This window comes from Lutjanus erythropterus, chromosome 7 (assembly GCF_056507025.1).
Source record: "Lutjanus erythropterus isolate fLutEry1 chromosome 7, fLutEry1.hap2, whole genome shotgun sequence".
Classification (NCBI taxonomy): Eukaryota; Metazoa; Chordata; class Actinopteri; order Lutjaniformes; family Lutjanidae; genus Lutjanus; species Lutjanus erythropterus.
This window is the reverse complement of record NC_139323.1, coordinates 6434192-6448905: the sequence shown is the minus strand read 5'-3', so window position 1 is coordinate 6448905 and position 14714 is coordinate 6434192. Positions and strand designations below refer to the sequence as shown.

General features: G+C 38.7%; 1 protein-coding gene across 1 annotated transcript in view; it reads right to left on the bottom strand.

Annotated features, from left to right (window-relative positions):
- The window catches only part of slc1a7b (solute carrier family 1 member 7b), a 79945-nt gene that overhangs the window by 2592 nt on the left and 62639 nt on the right, over window positions 1-14714 (bottom strand). The window contains exons 7-10 of the mRNA XM_084723130.1: window positions 13545-13778; window positions 9693-9887; window positions 1469-1603; window positions 1211-1310 (exon numbers count right to left, since the gene is read on the bottom strand). Coding sequence (XP_084579256.1) covers window positions 1211-1310; window positions 1469-1603; window positions 9693-9887; window positions 13545-13778 — 664 coding nt within the window. The remainder of the gene's footprint in view (window positions 1-1210; window positions 1311-1468; window positions 1604-9692; window positions 9888-13544; window positions 13779-14714) is intronic.

The following is a 14714-nucleotide window of genomic DNA, read 5'->3' as shown; positions in this document are numbered from 1 at the left end:
TCAGATTCAGAATCAAAAAAACTACAAAATTAATCAGTTTGAACATTAAATATCTGGTCTCTCATCTTGTACACTGAAAAGTTTCTGCAAATAATTGCATTCTGTTTTCATTTGGGAATTGGGGTTGTATATTTCCATATCTATTATATTGTTATGAAGCCTCCTGGTTGCTTGTAATGTTCTAAATAAATAACAATTGGAGAAACTCACAAAAGCTGAACATCTAAATAATTTACACTTGATGTTGCTTTATAGGTCAGAGCCTGCATGTTCCAGTGGAAATTGTTGCTATTCAAAAGGTGGATGTTTTGGAATAGGGCTGATTAAATCACCCCCAGGAACTGAATTTATTTATAAAAAGTAATCACTACCATGACGAATTTCTCATCTTTATAACAGACCAAATTTCTCAAAAATCGGTTTGTAATTAAACACATTATACTTGATTTTGTAGTGAAGTCTGCATGTCTCATTTGTTTACTAGCCAACATTGAATGCTCCAAAAATGGCAACTCTGCAGATGCATAGAGGCGACGTATACAGTCAAGATGGTGGAAATTAATTAATCTTAAATTTAGTGGATCATAACGTCAGGCATGGAATAAATCTGCAGATCCTCCTGTTTAAGATAAAACAAAACTTTTCCATTGTCGTCAGGTTTTGAAACACAGTGAAAGCCAAAGTTTGTCCTTCAGAGCAGTAGGTACACCTTGTTTGTAGCCTAGCAGTTGTCGATGACTCGCGTTTAAGCGGAGTGAGAAGACAGCACAGCAGTCAATAAAATAGGTTTTTCAAGGCTTTGCAAAAATTGTCATTCACAAACACACATCTTATTGCATCCATCTCCTCCAGGCTTATGCTTGGCAGAGATAATTATAGATAGAAACATTCTGCCCTCATAATTGTCTGCTATTTCAGAGTGTTAATTAAGCTCTGACATTTAAAGAACCAGAAAAAGTAAAACGATGCAGGCTAATGTGGTTTTCAGTTTCAGGAAGTACTATTGACAGCACACTGGGAGACCAGCCTTTGATCGTAACAGCTCGATCACTCAGAACCAGCTCTCGCTACGTTTCCAAGTGCCCTTTTAATGACAAAACTAAGTGTGTGTGTCATCCTGTCGTGATTGTGTTAAGCCTCTAAGTTTGTTTTTATCGCTTTTTTAAGAGGAGAGAAGTTTTTCAGGCCTGAAGCCACAATTAAAACTCACCCCATCTCCCTCTTTCATGAAGTCTTTCCTGCAGATGTGTGCCATGATGCCTGTGGCCAAAGCATCCCCCATGACATTCACCATGGTGCGGAATCTGTCTCTGCAGAAGAGGGAGAGAGAATATGAGCGAGGTGAACTTGACCTGAAATATTTCTGGACAAATGAAGAGGAGAAGAGGAAGCTGGGGCTCATGTGTGTTTTGCTCTGATATGATTAGTTTACATCTCTTAGACAAAAGTGAACATGCATGCTACTTACAATGCCCAATCTACTGCGATGATAAGAGTGATGTCATCAGTTGGCAAACCGACGGATGTTAGCACTATCACCATGGTGACCAGTCCAGCTTGTGGGATCCCTGCTGCTCCGATACTGGCTGCAGTGGCTGTGATGCTGGAGATTTGAGAGGTTCGTGTGATTACAGAGCATTAATGAACATAAACATAAACAACTGTCCATCATGTTACAACTGAGGAGAGATAAGTGCTGTCGACATTCAACATGTGGTGCCGCAAGAGGCCAATACACAACTAAAGATCACAAGGACAAGGGTCATGTTTATTTTCACAAATATCTCCACTCCTCTTTTCCAGTTGCAATATATATCACCCATTCTTTAGGACTGGAATTAACAACTTCAAACAATTTAAAAATGGTTTAAAAGCCGTCAAAATCTAAAAGTAATAAAGTTGTCTCCCAGATTCCCATCAACTCTGTCAGACTTTTACAAAAACATGATTTAATCAGGCATAAAAATGGTTAGCTATACCCGAAGGACCCCTGTCTCACTTCCTGTTTTAAAAAAGGCAGGGATTCTGCTCAAGCAGTGTTACGTTTCTATTCTTCAATAAATAATATTGCTATCAGATGTGTCTCAACCATTACATGTCCACTCTGTGGCCCTTCTAAATCAAAGCTAAATAAGAATTATGGTTTAAAAATGTGAATTTTGATATATTTTGTAGCATTTCTCTGACCAACTATAAAAAATAAAATGCTGCTCACTACGACTGTGCTGTGAAATGAAAAAAAAACCAAACATTTTTCTTAACTGTGTAAGATGTCAGCTCCATCATATTTTCCATCTACATTTAATAAAAAATGTAATCACTGGGAACTTGGCCCATTACAAGGTTTGGTACCCAAGAGTTTGATCTTTTAAATTATATTTTCCACCATAATTGAAGCATGAAAATCAAAACACTGCTAGAAATTTACTACAACATTTTGCCAAGAAATTTGTGTATTACAGCTGCAAAGCAATCAGTTAATGCACAGGAAAAAATATGTATTCTTGATTTGGGGGTGAACTGCCCCTTTAAGAGCTGTATGTAATGTAACAGCTGAAAAATAATAAGAGCTCTTGACCATCAACAGTGTTTCCTGTTATGTTACAAGAGGCCAAAACACAACTAACACAAGGACAAGGGCCAGGGTTTTTTTTATTCCACAAGAGGTATATCTCCACTCCTCTTCTCCAGATGCAATGCATCACCCATTCTTGAGAATTAAACTAATTCTGTCCTAATAAATAAGTAAATAAATACATAAATAAATAAATAAACATTAAAAAAAATATATATTAATGTTATATTCTTCTTCTTCTTCTTCTTCTTCTTCTTCTTCTTCTTCTTCTTCCCCCCATTATTATTATTACTACAATTTTTCTTTAAGGATTCATATATATATATATATATATATATCATGAAATGTTTTGGTTTGCTTCTGCCTTGTTCCAGATAAGAATAAGACTAACAGTACCTTCTGACAACACTGTTGTAAAAAAAAAAAAGAAAAAAGAAAATGCCATTATAATCTGTCTTCAAATTCATTTTTTATGAAAATCTTTGCTCTTTAAAGTTGTGTCCCAGATTTCCATCAACTCTGTCAGGCTTTTACCAAAATGTGATTTAATCAGGCATACAGAGGGTTAGCTATACCCCATGGACCCCTGTATCACTTATTGGTTTTAAAAAAGGTGGGAATACTACTCAAGCACCGGTAAACTTTCTATTTTTCAAATAAAAAACAAAAAAAGTAATATTGTTATCAGGTGTGTCTCAACATAAACACGTCCACTCTGAAGCCCTTCTAAATCAGAGGTAAATAAGAACCATGGTTTAAAAATATCTATTTTGATTAGCATTAAGAGAACTCTAGAGACATTTTAAAAAAAATAAAACAGCTGCTCCCTATGACTGTAATGTGAAATGAAAAACTGTAACATCTTGGAAACTTTGTAATATGTCAGCTCCACCAGATGGAAGATCTGATGGAGTTGCATACACAAATCTTTCTGAGAGTTAAAGGGACAGTTCACTCCCAAGTCAAAGATAAATATTTCCCCCCTTATCTTCAGTGCTGTTTATCCATCTAGACAATTGTGTGAGTTGCTAAATTTTGGAGACATTTCATGTTTGAATGATTTTCTCTCCAGATGCCAACCAGATCAGTAATTGTGCATCTACTCATGGATGAGAGGCTCGTGCTCTTGACAGCGAAGAATGTAAACATTAATGGCAGGTGTGGTTTGCTAGACAGTTCCTACATGAAACTGCTCACAAGGTCTGTGGATTATCTTGAGTAACCGGGCCATGATTTCTGGAGACAGATATTGCTGAGTTGAATTTTTCAGTTGTTTTCCTTATTTAAGATTATTTTGTGAAGCTGAGTCCCATCTAGTTCCGGAGATGGCAGAAATCTCTATGGCCGATATCTCCAAAACTTGGCATCTCACACCAAAGCTATCTAGATGTATACTACAGGTAGGAGATGGGGGTGAACTGTCCCTTTAAGATGCAATGTAAGAGCTGAAGAGAAATTGTCTTTGCTGACCCTCAACAGTGGTTCCTGTGTGACGTCATGAGAGGCCAATACACAACTAAGGGTCCCAAGGACAAGTCCTTTTTTTTTCCTACCAAAGGTATATCTCCACTCTTCTTTTCCAGTCGCAATTGGTTTTGAAAATAGGTGAGCCACTTGGTTTCGTGGAGAGCTTCACTTATATATTTCAGTTTCATCATCAAAGACAAGTGGACACAGAGCACACTTGCCAGTCCACACAATTTGCCCTCTTGCCATGTCCTCCCAGGATTGTTGGTGCATTTCTTGCGACCTATGACATATTTTCACACCTTTTTTTCTTTTTCATTATTGCAACCTGTTTCTGACTGGCTCTCTACAACGTAATCTCTAAAACTCTAAAAGTCTACTTTTTTCAACTGGACGACTATGCAGCTACACCAATCCAAACTTCGTCCAAAGAAGAATTCTTGTCCATTGTGTTGTATGCTGAAGGCCAGCAGGAGACCTAAGCTGATAAAAAACAGAATGACTCATTCCATAATGGTTGCTTAAGAAAGTTGAAGGTTTTGGTGTAATGAGATCACAACCTTGGAATAACACAAAGATAACACCATCACTGAAATAAGGTGGGGGCTGACACAGAGCAGGGACGGACAAACCAGCCAAAAGAAACTCAACTTGTTGCCAAGGATAGGGGACAGTGGAAGGAATTAAGTTAGGCCATTACATCATGGCACAAAGAGGATTAATACATTTTGGTGACTAAACTGTAATACAGTTTTTTTCTAATATTAACCACGTGTTTTGTTGCCCAGTCATAACCACACCTAACCATAGTTTATTTGCCATAACCATGCAGTAGTTTAGCCTGACACGCCAGATAGTTTGTTACATAGAACCATCTGGGAAGTCGTCCTTAGAAACTGTTTGGAAAATGGTAGGCACTTTCAAAAGACACTTGGCAGGTGATTGAATGAAACATCTGTCTATCATGTCTAACACTGACTAACTTCTTTCATTCTTTGCTCTTCTTTCGATGAAGAAATACTCTCCAGTTCTGATGTAACTGATGCTATCACAGTATCTAAGCTAACCTCTTCAGGAGCTGTCATTGCTTGTTGGAAACGAGTCTCTTCCATGGACACTTCTTGCTGTCGTCACACCTAAAACAACGCCCGTAGCTGCCAGTAGTCCCTCCTAGGACGCTGATTGGCTGCACCACTTCTGGTGCAAATGCAAACAGATTAATTGCCATGTCTTGTTTGTATTCTTGGGTTTGCATTGTCCAATATCAACCCTCTTAAATTGGGCTCACATTTTCACTGTGGTTGCTTCATTTTATAGACAAAAAATAAATATGTCATCAGAATAATACTGTAATCACATTTTAAGTCAACCACAATCAGTTGCCTTAAAGCTAGGGTTGGTAACGTTGAAGAAACCAGCAAGAGTAAGCTAGATTTTTAAAGTGTTTAACTGAAGACACTTTTTTTGTTATGGGACCAATGGATACCTTACTGGTTTTTAGTTGTGCTGAGCAGTGGTGTTTAGAGATTAGATTTGTTGGTGATGGCTTCCGGTCTTGTCCTATGAGGGCAGCTGTCACCTGATTTTGGTGTTGTGCAGGACCATCTCAGATATTCTGAGGCAATGAAAGTTGTTCCATCCTTGTTGCAGCATTGTAATGGGGTTAAGCTGGCTCCCCGCTAACAGCCCAGAGATTGTCATTTGGGCAATGTCATGCACATTTGCCCCAAATTAAATGATCAGATGAGCTTATTACAAGCCTGCAACAGCCACAGATACTGGATATTTGTCTTTATTTTTTTTGTCAGAGCATTTGATTTATTGATTGCTCTCGACATGTAAAGAAAAAGTGCCTCTGAAATATATTACCTACTCTAGCTTTGAGGGGAAGCTCCCACAAAAAAATCCACACATTGATCTTTTTTGGTATTGTATGTCAGCTGTGGATTCTTAATTGGTCTCAAACATCATTTGGATGGGCAGCAACAGACAGCAGGTAGGTTGTTTTGATAAGAAACTTGCGGCAGTTACTCATAATGAGATTTTGAAAGGAAGGTTGAGCGCATACTAAATTCAATTAATGAAGTACCTTGTTTTCGATTTCTTTTTGGGATGGAGTCAAAGGATGAGCCAGACCTCATGAGTCTGACGTTCGCTCACAATAGAATCAGCTAAAAGTGTCTCCATGGCAACTGTCCGACTACATACTGATTAGAAGCATCCTCCCTGATGGTAAATGAGATGAGTGTGTAACAGTAGAGGTTGTGTGGGGAGTGAACTACATGTTGGTGTACATCTGATATCTGCTGCAGATCCAGAGGTTGAGGATGGGATCATCCCATCACTCATCACAGCATGATGGTGAGAGATGGTGAGTGGGGGTTGGGGTCAGAGGTCCTGTGGTGGCGTGACAAGGATATGCTGGTTTATCGAGGCCACATGGCTCTTTTCAGAGAGATAAGCGGATAGTTACAATCTACAGTTGCTGTATGGAATTATATAGAAAACCATACAGTGGCAAACACAGGGGAGGTTGACAACTGATGAACAAAACACTGAATTGTTTCCTTTGCTTTCAGTAAAATGGTGAAGAAAAAGCATCAATATAAAGCTTCTTAGCTTAATATTACTAATTTATAACACTGTTCTTTACAGGTACATCATTTGTTATGTTGGGTCTATTGATGTCAGTCAGAAACTGTGGAAGCTTCAGAGATTGACAGTGGTAGCATGTTTTTCCCCAGAGTGTTAAAATATTAACAAGTTTTACCTTTGTACATCAGTGATAATGTCTCCTGGGATGATCAGAGAGTAGAGACACTCAGTCAGAGATTCAACCCACTGTTTTTCAGTGGACAGTTCTTTTGAAAATCAGGACTTGGTGAAAGTATCTGGTATTTGAGGTATTTTCAAACCTGCATCCAATATTTACTTATTTTGGGGTCAAAATGACTATCAGATCCAAAAAGTTTCAGAATTGGTCCAGTAGATTGTCTGATTCTGCAGCTAAGAAACTCTATGAATCAAAAATTAGAGCGGGGTGGGTGAATTTTTTGGCTTCTAAAGGGGTTTGGTATGTCAGAAAAAGTTTGGGGACCACTGAACTAACCGATAGAGGCAGTAGTAGACCAGCAACTCCTGTGTTTTTCTAAAGTTATGTTTTTGGGCTCTTTTGCCTTTACTGGATAGGACAGCTGAAGAGCAGACAGGAAACGCGGTGAAGAGAGGGGGGATGACACGCAGCAAAGGGCTGCAGGCGGGAGTCAAAGCAGCGACCACTGCAGAGGACTGACAGCCTCCATACATGGGGTGGACACTCTACCAACTGAGCTATAGGACTGCCCCAACTCCCATGTTTTTGTCAAAGGAATCTCATGACTTTGATGAGAGCAATATGACAATCTCATTTCCCTGTTGGAAAGGATTTCATTGCAGCAATTGCAGCCCGTTTCGCAGCTGTTGGCTGAGGCGATCTATTGGACCAATTAAACCTTCCTAAGTCCTGCCCCCATCCACTCTGTGCTCCATTAACAGTTGAGCAAACTTGTCACCTTGGTCAAATTTCTCCTTTAACTGTAAAAGCAACATATAAGGCCACATCTTAAGTTAGCTAATGTTAGCAAAGTGCTAGTTAACTAGCTGGCTAATGATTGATGTAAATTAGCTAGCATGTTAGCTTGTGCCTTGCTAACATTAACTAACTGAAGATGTGAATGTTTATTGATTTACAGGTACCCCAACAATGTCTTTTAACAATCTTGGTTTTCTTTTTTGTATAGACAGGGCTAGCCATAGCACATCTAACCTACAGGAAACAGGACAGAAAGTTTGTGGCTGGGGCAGGACCTTTCTGTGCAGGGTTTGCATGCTTTCCTCATGTCCACATGGGTTCTCTACTCCGGCTTCCTCCCACAGTTCATAGACATGCAACATAATAGGTTGATTGATATCTCTAAATTGCCTGTAGATGTGAATGTGAGCGTGGGTGTTTGTTTGTCTCTATATGTCAGCCCTAAGGTGAACTGCTGACTTGTCCAGGGTGTACCCAGCCTTTCACCCCCCGAAACCCCCCTTCAAGGATAAGTGGTTATGGACAATGGATGGATAGATGGAATGAATCTTTGTATTGCTGAATGTCTCTGCTGAGAGTCAACCTTTTACATTAATTAACATACCTCTCTGAATGAACCTTTTGTTGTATTGTGTGGAGAACCCAGCTGTTCCCTGAAGTCACACTTTACCTATCCCCAGTTGCTCTCTTCTTTTCATTTGCGGCTTCACAATACAAGTTGTGTCCTTGATCACAGGGACTCATTGCTACTGTGATCACACAGACTCTCAGATGCACTCCCACAGGTTCAGCAGCTAGGTCACATTTGGCTTCAGGAAGCTTGTTTCTTCCCTTCTGGTGGAATCTACATTCTGATCTGAACATCCTGATCAGTCTAGTTCATTTGAAGCACGCTGAACCCTTAAGTTAGGGTTACTTACTTACATACTGAAAAGCCTTAACTACATTACCTATTATCACAGTTAATAAAAAAAAATCCAAACCATTCCAGAGATAGAATGGGATCAGAAACAAAGTGCTCTCAATTCTAATTCTTCGCAATTTCCATCTGAAAACAGTCAGGCTGCCTAAAGTAAGGCCTTCATCGATTAAATTATTCATCCTCTGCATCTCCTTGTCAATCACCTGTATGCACTGCTGAGCCTGTTCAGAGGCTTCCTCCACTACACGAGTCAACCTTGGAGAGAATTTTCCAGCTGCAGTATATTGGCCTAAAGTAGAAAAATGGTGCATTCAGCTGCCAGCGAGCTTCATCACATTTACTGTGATTTCTCGGATTGCGTGATGAGAGGCAGGACCTTGCTAGTGATTGCCGGCTCCTCCGCACCTGAACGGACGGTGGGTGAGCTCATCCTTGTTTGATTTGATAATATTTTTTTGTAACAGACGTATTCACCGGTGTTCATAAAAACAGAAACATGAAGGAGTTTAAAATTAGCACTTGAAACTGGCGAGACTCCCTCCTTCATCTGTACTGCAACTAATCAGGTCAGAAAAACACAGAAAACAAAAAATGAAAACGACAAACCACAGACATACAGCACCCATTCTTTAGAATTGGGACAATCATGTCCTACTTTAAAAATATTAAAACCAACACTCAAATTAATCTAATCTAATTAGAATTTATTTTTGCGGATTTATGTAATATTTTTGGTTGCTTTTATTTTTTTAATTTCTACACCAGCCCTGTGCCAGATTATACTGTTGTCCCAGACAAGAATTATTGATTAAAAATGTGAATTTTGATCAGCATTAAGAGTTAATTAAGAAACTGACAGAGGTGAAATGAAAAAATCTAACATTTTATCACCTCTGTAAGTCATCAGCTCCATCAGTTTTCCATCTGACAGAGTTAGTGTCTACATTCAAAATATATTTTCCCAGCAAAACCCTGTCAAAATACACTATTGTCCCAGTTCTCGAGAATGAGTGACAGTATACATGGCATGATGTATTTCTGCTGTTCAGTATAAAGGATTTATATTGTTGTTGATATCATTGCTGTAAAATCCCAATGATATCTTTACCATGTTAATGAGCTTAGATGGACAGATGGTACATAGCACAGTCCACTACCTGATGGTGATGATCTGGCCGAAGTCCAGCTCGTAGTTATTAACTTGTGCAATGAATATTGCTGCCACAGCCTCGTAGAGAGCGGTGCCATCCATATTGATGGTGGCGCCCACGGGGAGCACAAAACGGATGATGCGGCGGTCAATGTGGTTGTTCTCTAAGAGGCACTTGAAGGTTATAGGCAACGTGGCGGAGCTGAGGAAGACACAACAAGACAGAGTTCATCTATTAAGAATGGTTTGTTTGCGGTGCAAGAAAGAGATGCAATAATGTTTTTCGAGACATTCAGCCTGCAGCAGATGCTTGTGTGATGTGTAATGATGGCTGGTCACTGAAGCAGGCACAAAAAAATAAGTTTTTGTGTGTTTTAACCACTGACACACAAAAAGATGCGGCATCTCCACTTCCCCACCCCAGTATTACAGTTTGGGACACATGTGCCCAAGCTTGTAGTGAACTTTGCGTCAACTTTATGAACAATGTTGCTTGCTTTAATGTCCTCTACCATCGCTTTGATCTTGTCTACCTTACACCTCATTTCTGCTGCATCATATATGGGGCAACATGTTGTCTTTAAGGCATTTTCTTTAATGTTCACATTCCCTCTTTCCCCTACTTTATTGTTTAACATCTCATTTGTAAAATATGTATTAGTTTTCCATTTTTGTAATGTAATGACATCACATCCTGTCCTGTCAGGACACTTCCTCGACACTCAAAATGAACTGTGTCTCGTCTGGAGAGCAGACGAGATTAGGTGGCTGCAGCAGGAGGCAGTGACAAAAAGCTACAGTCTGATGGTTTCCAGCAGACTTCAGAGAATATACAGGAAGAGACACTAACATCCTGTTAGATCACCTGTAGACTGCCTGTAGTCTGCAGACCACGTTCATAACTGATGCAGTAAAGTGCATTTTTGATCACTGATTGTTACTGGTCATATATATAACATTTATTATTATTATCAGCCACAAAAAATAAGCTTATTGATAGATTAAAATATAATTGCACAACAGAAGACTGATATATCTTGTGTTAAATATTAACATTACAGAGAAGTTTAGTATTTTACACAATACGTGGTGTTTGTTGTCAAAATTAAGAGCCAAACGGAGCCTGTAAGCTCATCAATCAGGTGACAGCCAGGCGCTTGCAGTTGGTGGAGAGCAACTGTGACACCTGGTTCCAAAAACTGCGGCCACCTCGATCTCATGATGTTATTGTTGCCCAAATGTGCATGACATCAGATCAAGTCAGGATCAGGTCAGACACAAATCTAAGTGAATTAATTCTACGTAGACCTCAAACGCACCTAATAGTATAGACTTATAACAGAACTAGACAGGGTGTTGCAGCTCAGCCTTGCTGCCAATTCTACCCAGTGGCCAATCGTGGTATTGCAGCAAAAAATGTCCCACTAGCCCAAAAACCTTTTTCCCCCCATGCTGCCATTATAAAAGAAACGTCTGTAAAGCTGTTGACAGGACACCTCAAACTGCGAACTGATCCGTGGAGTTTTTATGTTTGTAAAACTTTCCTTAAGCCGAAAAAAGCCATTTAAACCTGTGTGAGATCATCATCATGTAAAGTGATAAAACTTGTGGGTGGAGACAAGGGGGGAAACATTATTGCACATATTCAGAGGGCCGTACAACCAGGAAGTAAACCCAGACGCTAAAAAACTTTTTCAGCTTTTGCGCTAAAGCGAATAATTCTCATTGAATTGAATGGGAACCATTTTTTCGTACACTATCTGGTTCCTTATAATCAGTGGTGGACAAAGTACTCAACCCCAGTACTTGAATCAAAGTATAGTTACTACTGGTCGAATATTACTCAACTACAAGTAAAAGTTGCTCAGTCAAAATTTTTTTCTCGAGTTAAAGCACTAGATTACTTCTTTTTAAAAATACTTAAGTATTCAAAAGTACAAATTACAAAGTACATTCTTATAATATCAACACATTGCTGTATTGTTTTCATGATGCATTTACAGGACTGACCTGCTTGTAGAACGACTCTGCTACATAAAGTCTATAGAAACACCTATAAACACTTCAGCATAGAAATACAATCAAAAACAAAAAGGACAGTTATTGTCATTTTCTGATGTAACTGTATTAAAATCACCATATAAAATTAGATTTAAGCCAAATGTGAGGAGTTCTCCAAGTCTGTTAAATAAGTTTTTTCTTTCTGTCTTCAGGAACAGTATTTACATTAATTATGTAGTATTTTTCACCCCGATAAAAACAATCCAACAGTAAAAGCCAGCCTGGAATTATTTCTATTTTTGTAATTATAATAAATATTGAAATTTAATGGAGACAGGGAAAGCTTGCTTGTTCTTGTTACAGAGTGCGCCTGGATGACATATTTCTGCTTTTACATCAATCCCAGTTGACAGTGCGTACTGTGATTGGTTTCCTTACAGTAATAAAGTTTTTTTTTTACTATAACTTCTGGGTTGAACGACACATTTATGTACAAGCTATGTACGGTAATGCTAGTAATGGTACCTGCCATCTACAATGCAAGATTATGTTCATATGTATATATATATTAGCATATTGTTTATGGTTAAAACTTAAATTGTAAAAAAGCAAAAACTGTTGTTATATTGACCTACATTAAGTAACATTTTGGCTTGTGATTAAAGAAAAAATAGTAAAGGTAGAATTAAAAATGACTATTTGTACTAAATCAAAAGTTTAACTTAAGAAAAGTTAATAATATTGCCTGTAACAAAACTACAGTATTTCAATTATCATGTTTATTCCAAAGCAAAAATATCCCTAGATATAGCTATAAATATTAAGCTTTTCCAAAGTGAAAAAATAATTTGTAACAAAGTAATCAAATGGTGTGTGGTCTTAGAAATAATCTTTTTACTTTGTGTGAGTGTAAATTGTTGTCTTTGGCTGAGGAAATATTTTATGCCAGGAATACCTTTTTCTCAGTGCTGGTTGTAAGGCAGGTACAATCAATTTTAAGTTAATTTTATAGATCACAGGTTATTAATTGGCTTCTTAGAGCCTGCTCAAGCAAAGTTTTTTATACTCAGTATCTTTTATGAATCGAAAGCATGCACACCATCAGAAATGATCTGAAGACGTCTGAAGAAGTTCAAGTATAAATCCAGGAACACTTTATGAATGTTAAATCTGCTACTGTTATCACTGTAAACTGCATATGGAAAGTTTCATAGGCGTAGCAGCAGTAATTAAGGAGGGCAGGACTTGGCGAAAAGTCGGTTTATATTGAATCACATCATTTTAAATTGCTGAGGAGCATTTTCCAAGCTACAGTGTTGTGTTTTAGATTTTCAGTGTGTGGCTTAATTTCCAACCTTCCAGGCAGCCACTGGGTTTCATTCATTTCTGCATGGGTGGAAAATGAAACCAGTCTGAAATGATCACAGTAAATATAGCGTCCGCTAATGGGAACAAGCTAAAACATTCAAAATCACTGACATTGTCGTTTAAACTGAGCTTTATCCCAAATGATCAAAAACATGTGCATGCAGACTTGAACACACACACACACACACACACACACACACACACACACACACACACACACACACACACACACAAATGGATAGGTGCCAGTCTAAACGAGTGTGTGGAATGCTCCTTTATATTCCCATCTCTTCCCACACACGCCAGATGTTTTCTGATCTCCCAGCTTCCCCTTTGAGGCTTTTCATGGTAATGTTCCAATGAATGGATAGGAAAGAAAAGGGTATGTGGTGTTAGAGAAAAGACCTTACTGATCTTTTCTTTTTACAACACATCAATATAAAGAAAAAAAAAAAGAGTCAAGCCACCAGTTTGCAGCCGTTTCCTTTACCTGGAAGAGGTTGCCAGGGCGATGAGCAGGGCTTGCAGGATTCCACGGATGTAAACGATGGGGCTTTTTTTGGTGATGAAGAAGTACATGGCAGGTAGGATGAACAAGCCGTGCAACACCAGACCGAACACCACAGTGACGGCGTAGAAGCCCAGCTTTTTACCCATGGCTGAGGGATCGCTCATCTCCAGGATCTTACCGGCCACCAGGAACACGATGCCAAATGGGAAATACCTGCCAGGATGAGTTCAAAGTCAGCGACAGTGGCTGCGAAGTCTTACACCTGTTTGATTTCTTGATTTCTTGATTTCTTGAAATGACATCCTCACCAACAAACCATAAACTTCAACAGATGCAAAAATGAGTGGGAAACCTTCAGCTTAGAGCCGTCTGACCCTGGAGTCAGATTAGGTGGTGGATGGTTTTACTTGGAAACTGATGAGCAAATAACTGAGACACCTCATTATCTTTATTGCATGTGTCAAACTCAAGGCCTGTGAGCCAAATCCGGCTCAGCAACTCATTTCATGTGGCCCACAAAAGCTTGTAGAGAATATAATTTGTTGTGTGTGTAATTGTGTTACGGAAGTGTGATGTCCATAAACTACATGCTCCAGAATGCATCCACGTTTCATTACCCACATACTAAAGGCGTTGAACAGTATATGCTAGATGGTGTCTCAATATCATATAACAATTTCCTGCTATGGCATGCTAGCTGAGTTGTTGTAGCTGGATAGTGATGTTAACTGTAGCAGCCTAATGAAATTTTGTCTTTTCATTTATGAGCATTTTTAGCATTTTTTAGATTTTTTTCATTTTTTTATTTTCCTAAACTTCTGGTCTCTGATCTAGTAATTAATTATTAGGTTATTAAAACCAGTAATCGAATGCTGAGGTAATTATGCAGGGCTGTCGCTAAAGATTATTTGTGTTATCATCTGTCAAAAACTTTCTCAATTTGTCAAATAATTAACCTTGTTAACCTGCTCCACAGGTTTGGACCTATTTTTAAAGTCTTTCCTGTAACGACTATTTTCATTATCGATTAATTTGTCTATCATTTTCTCCCGTAATTGATTTGTTGTTGGTTCAACAGTGTTCATCAAAGGCGAAACACCTAGTCTGTGTAGGTAACGTTAGTGGTTGGTCTGCGTAGGTAATGATAGC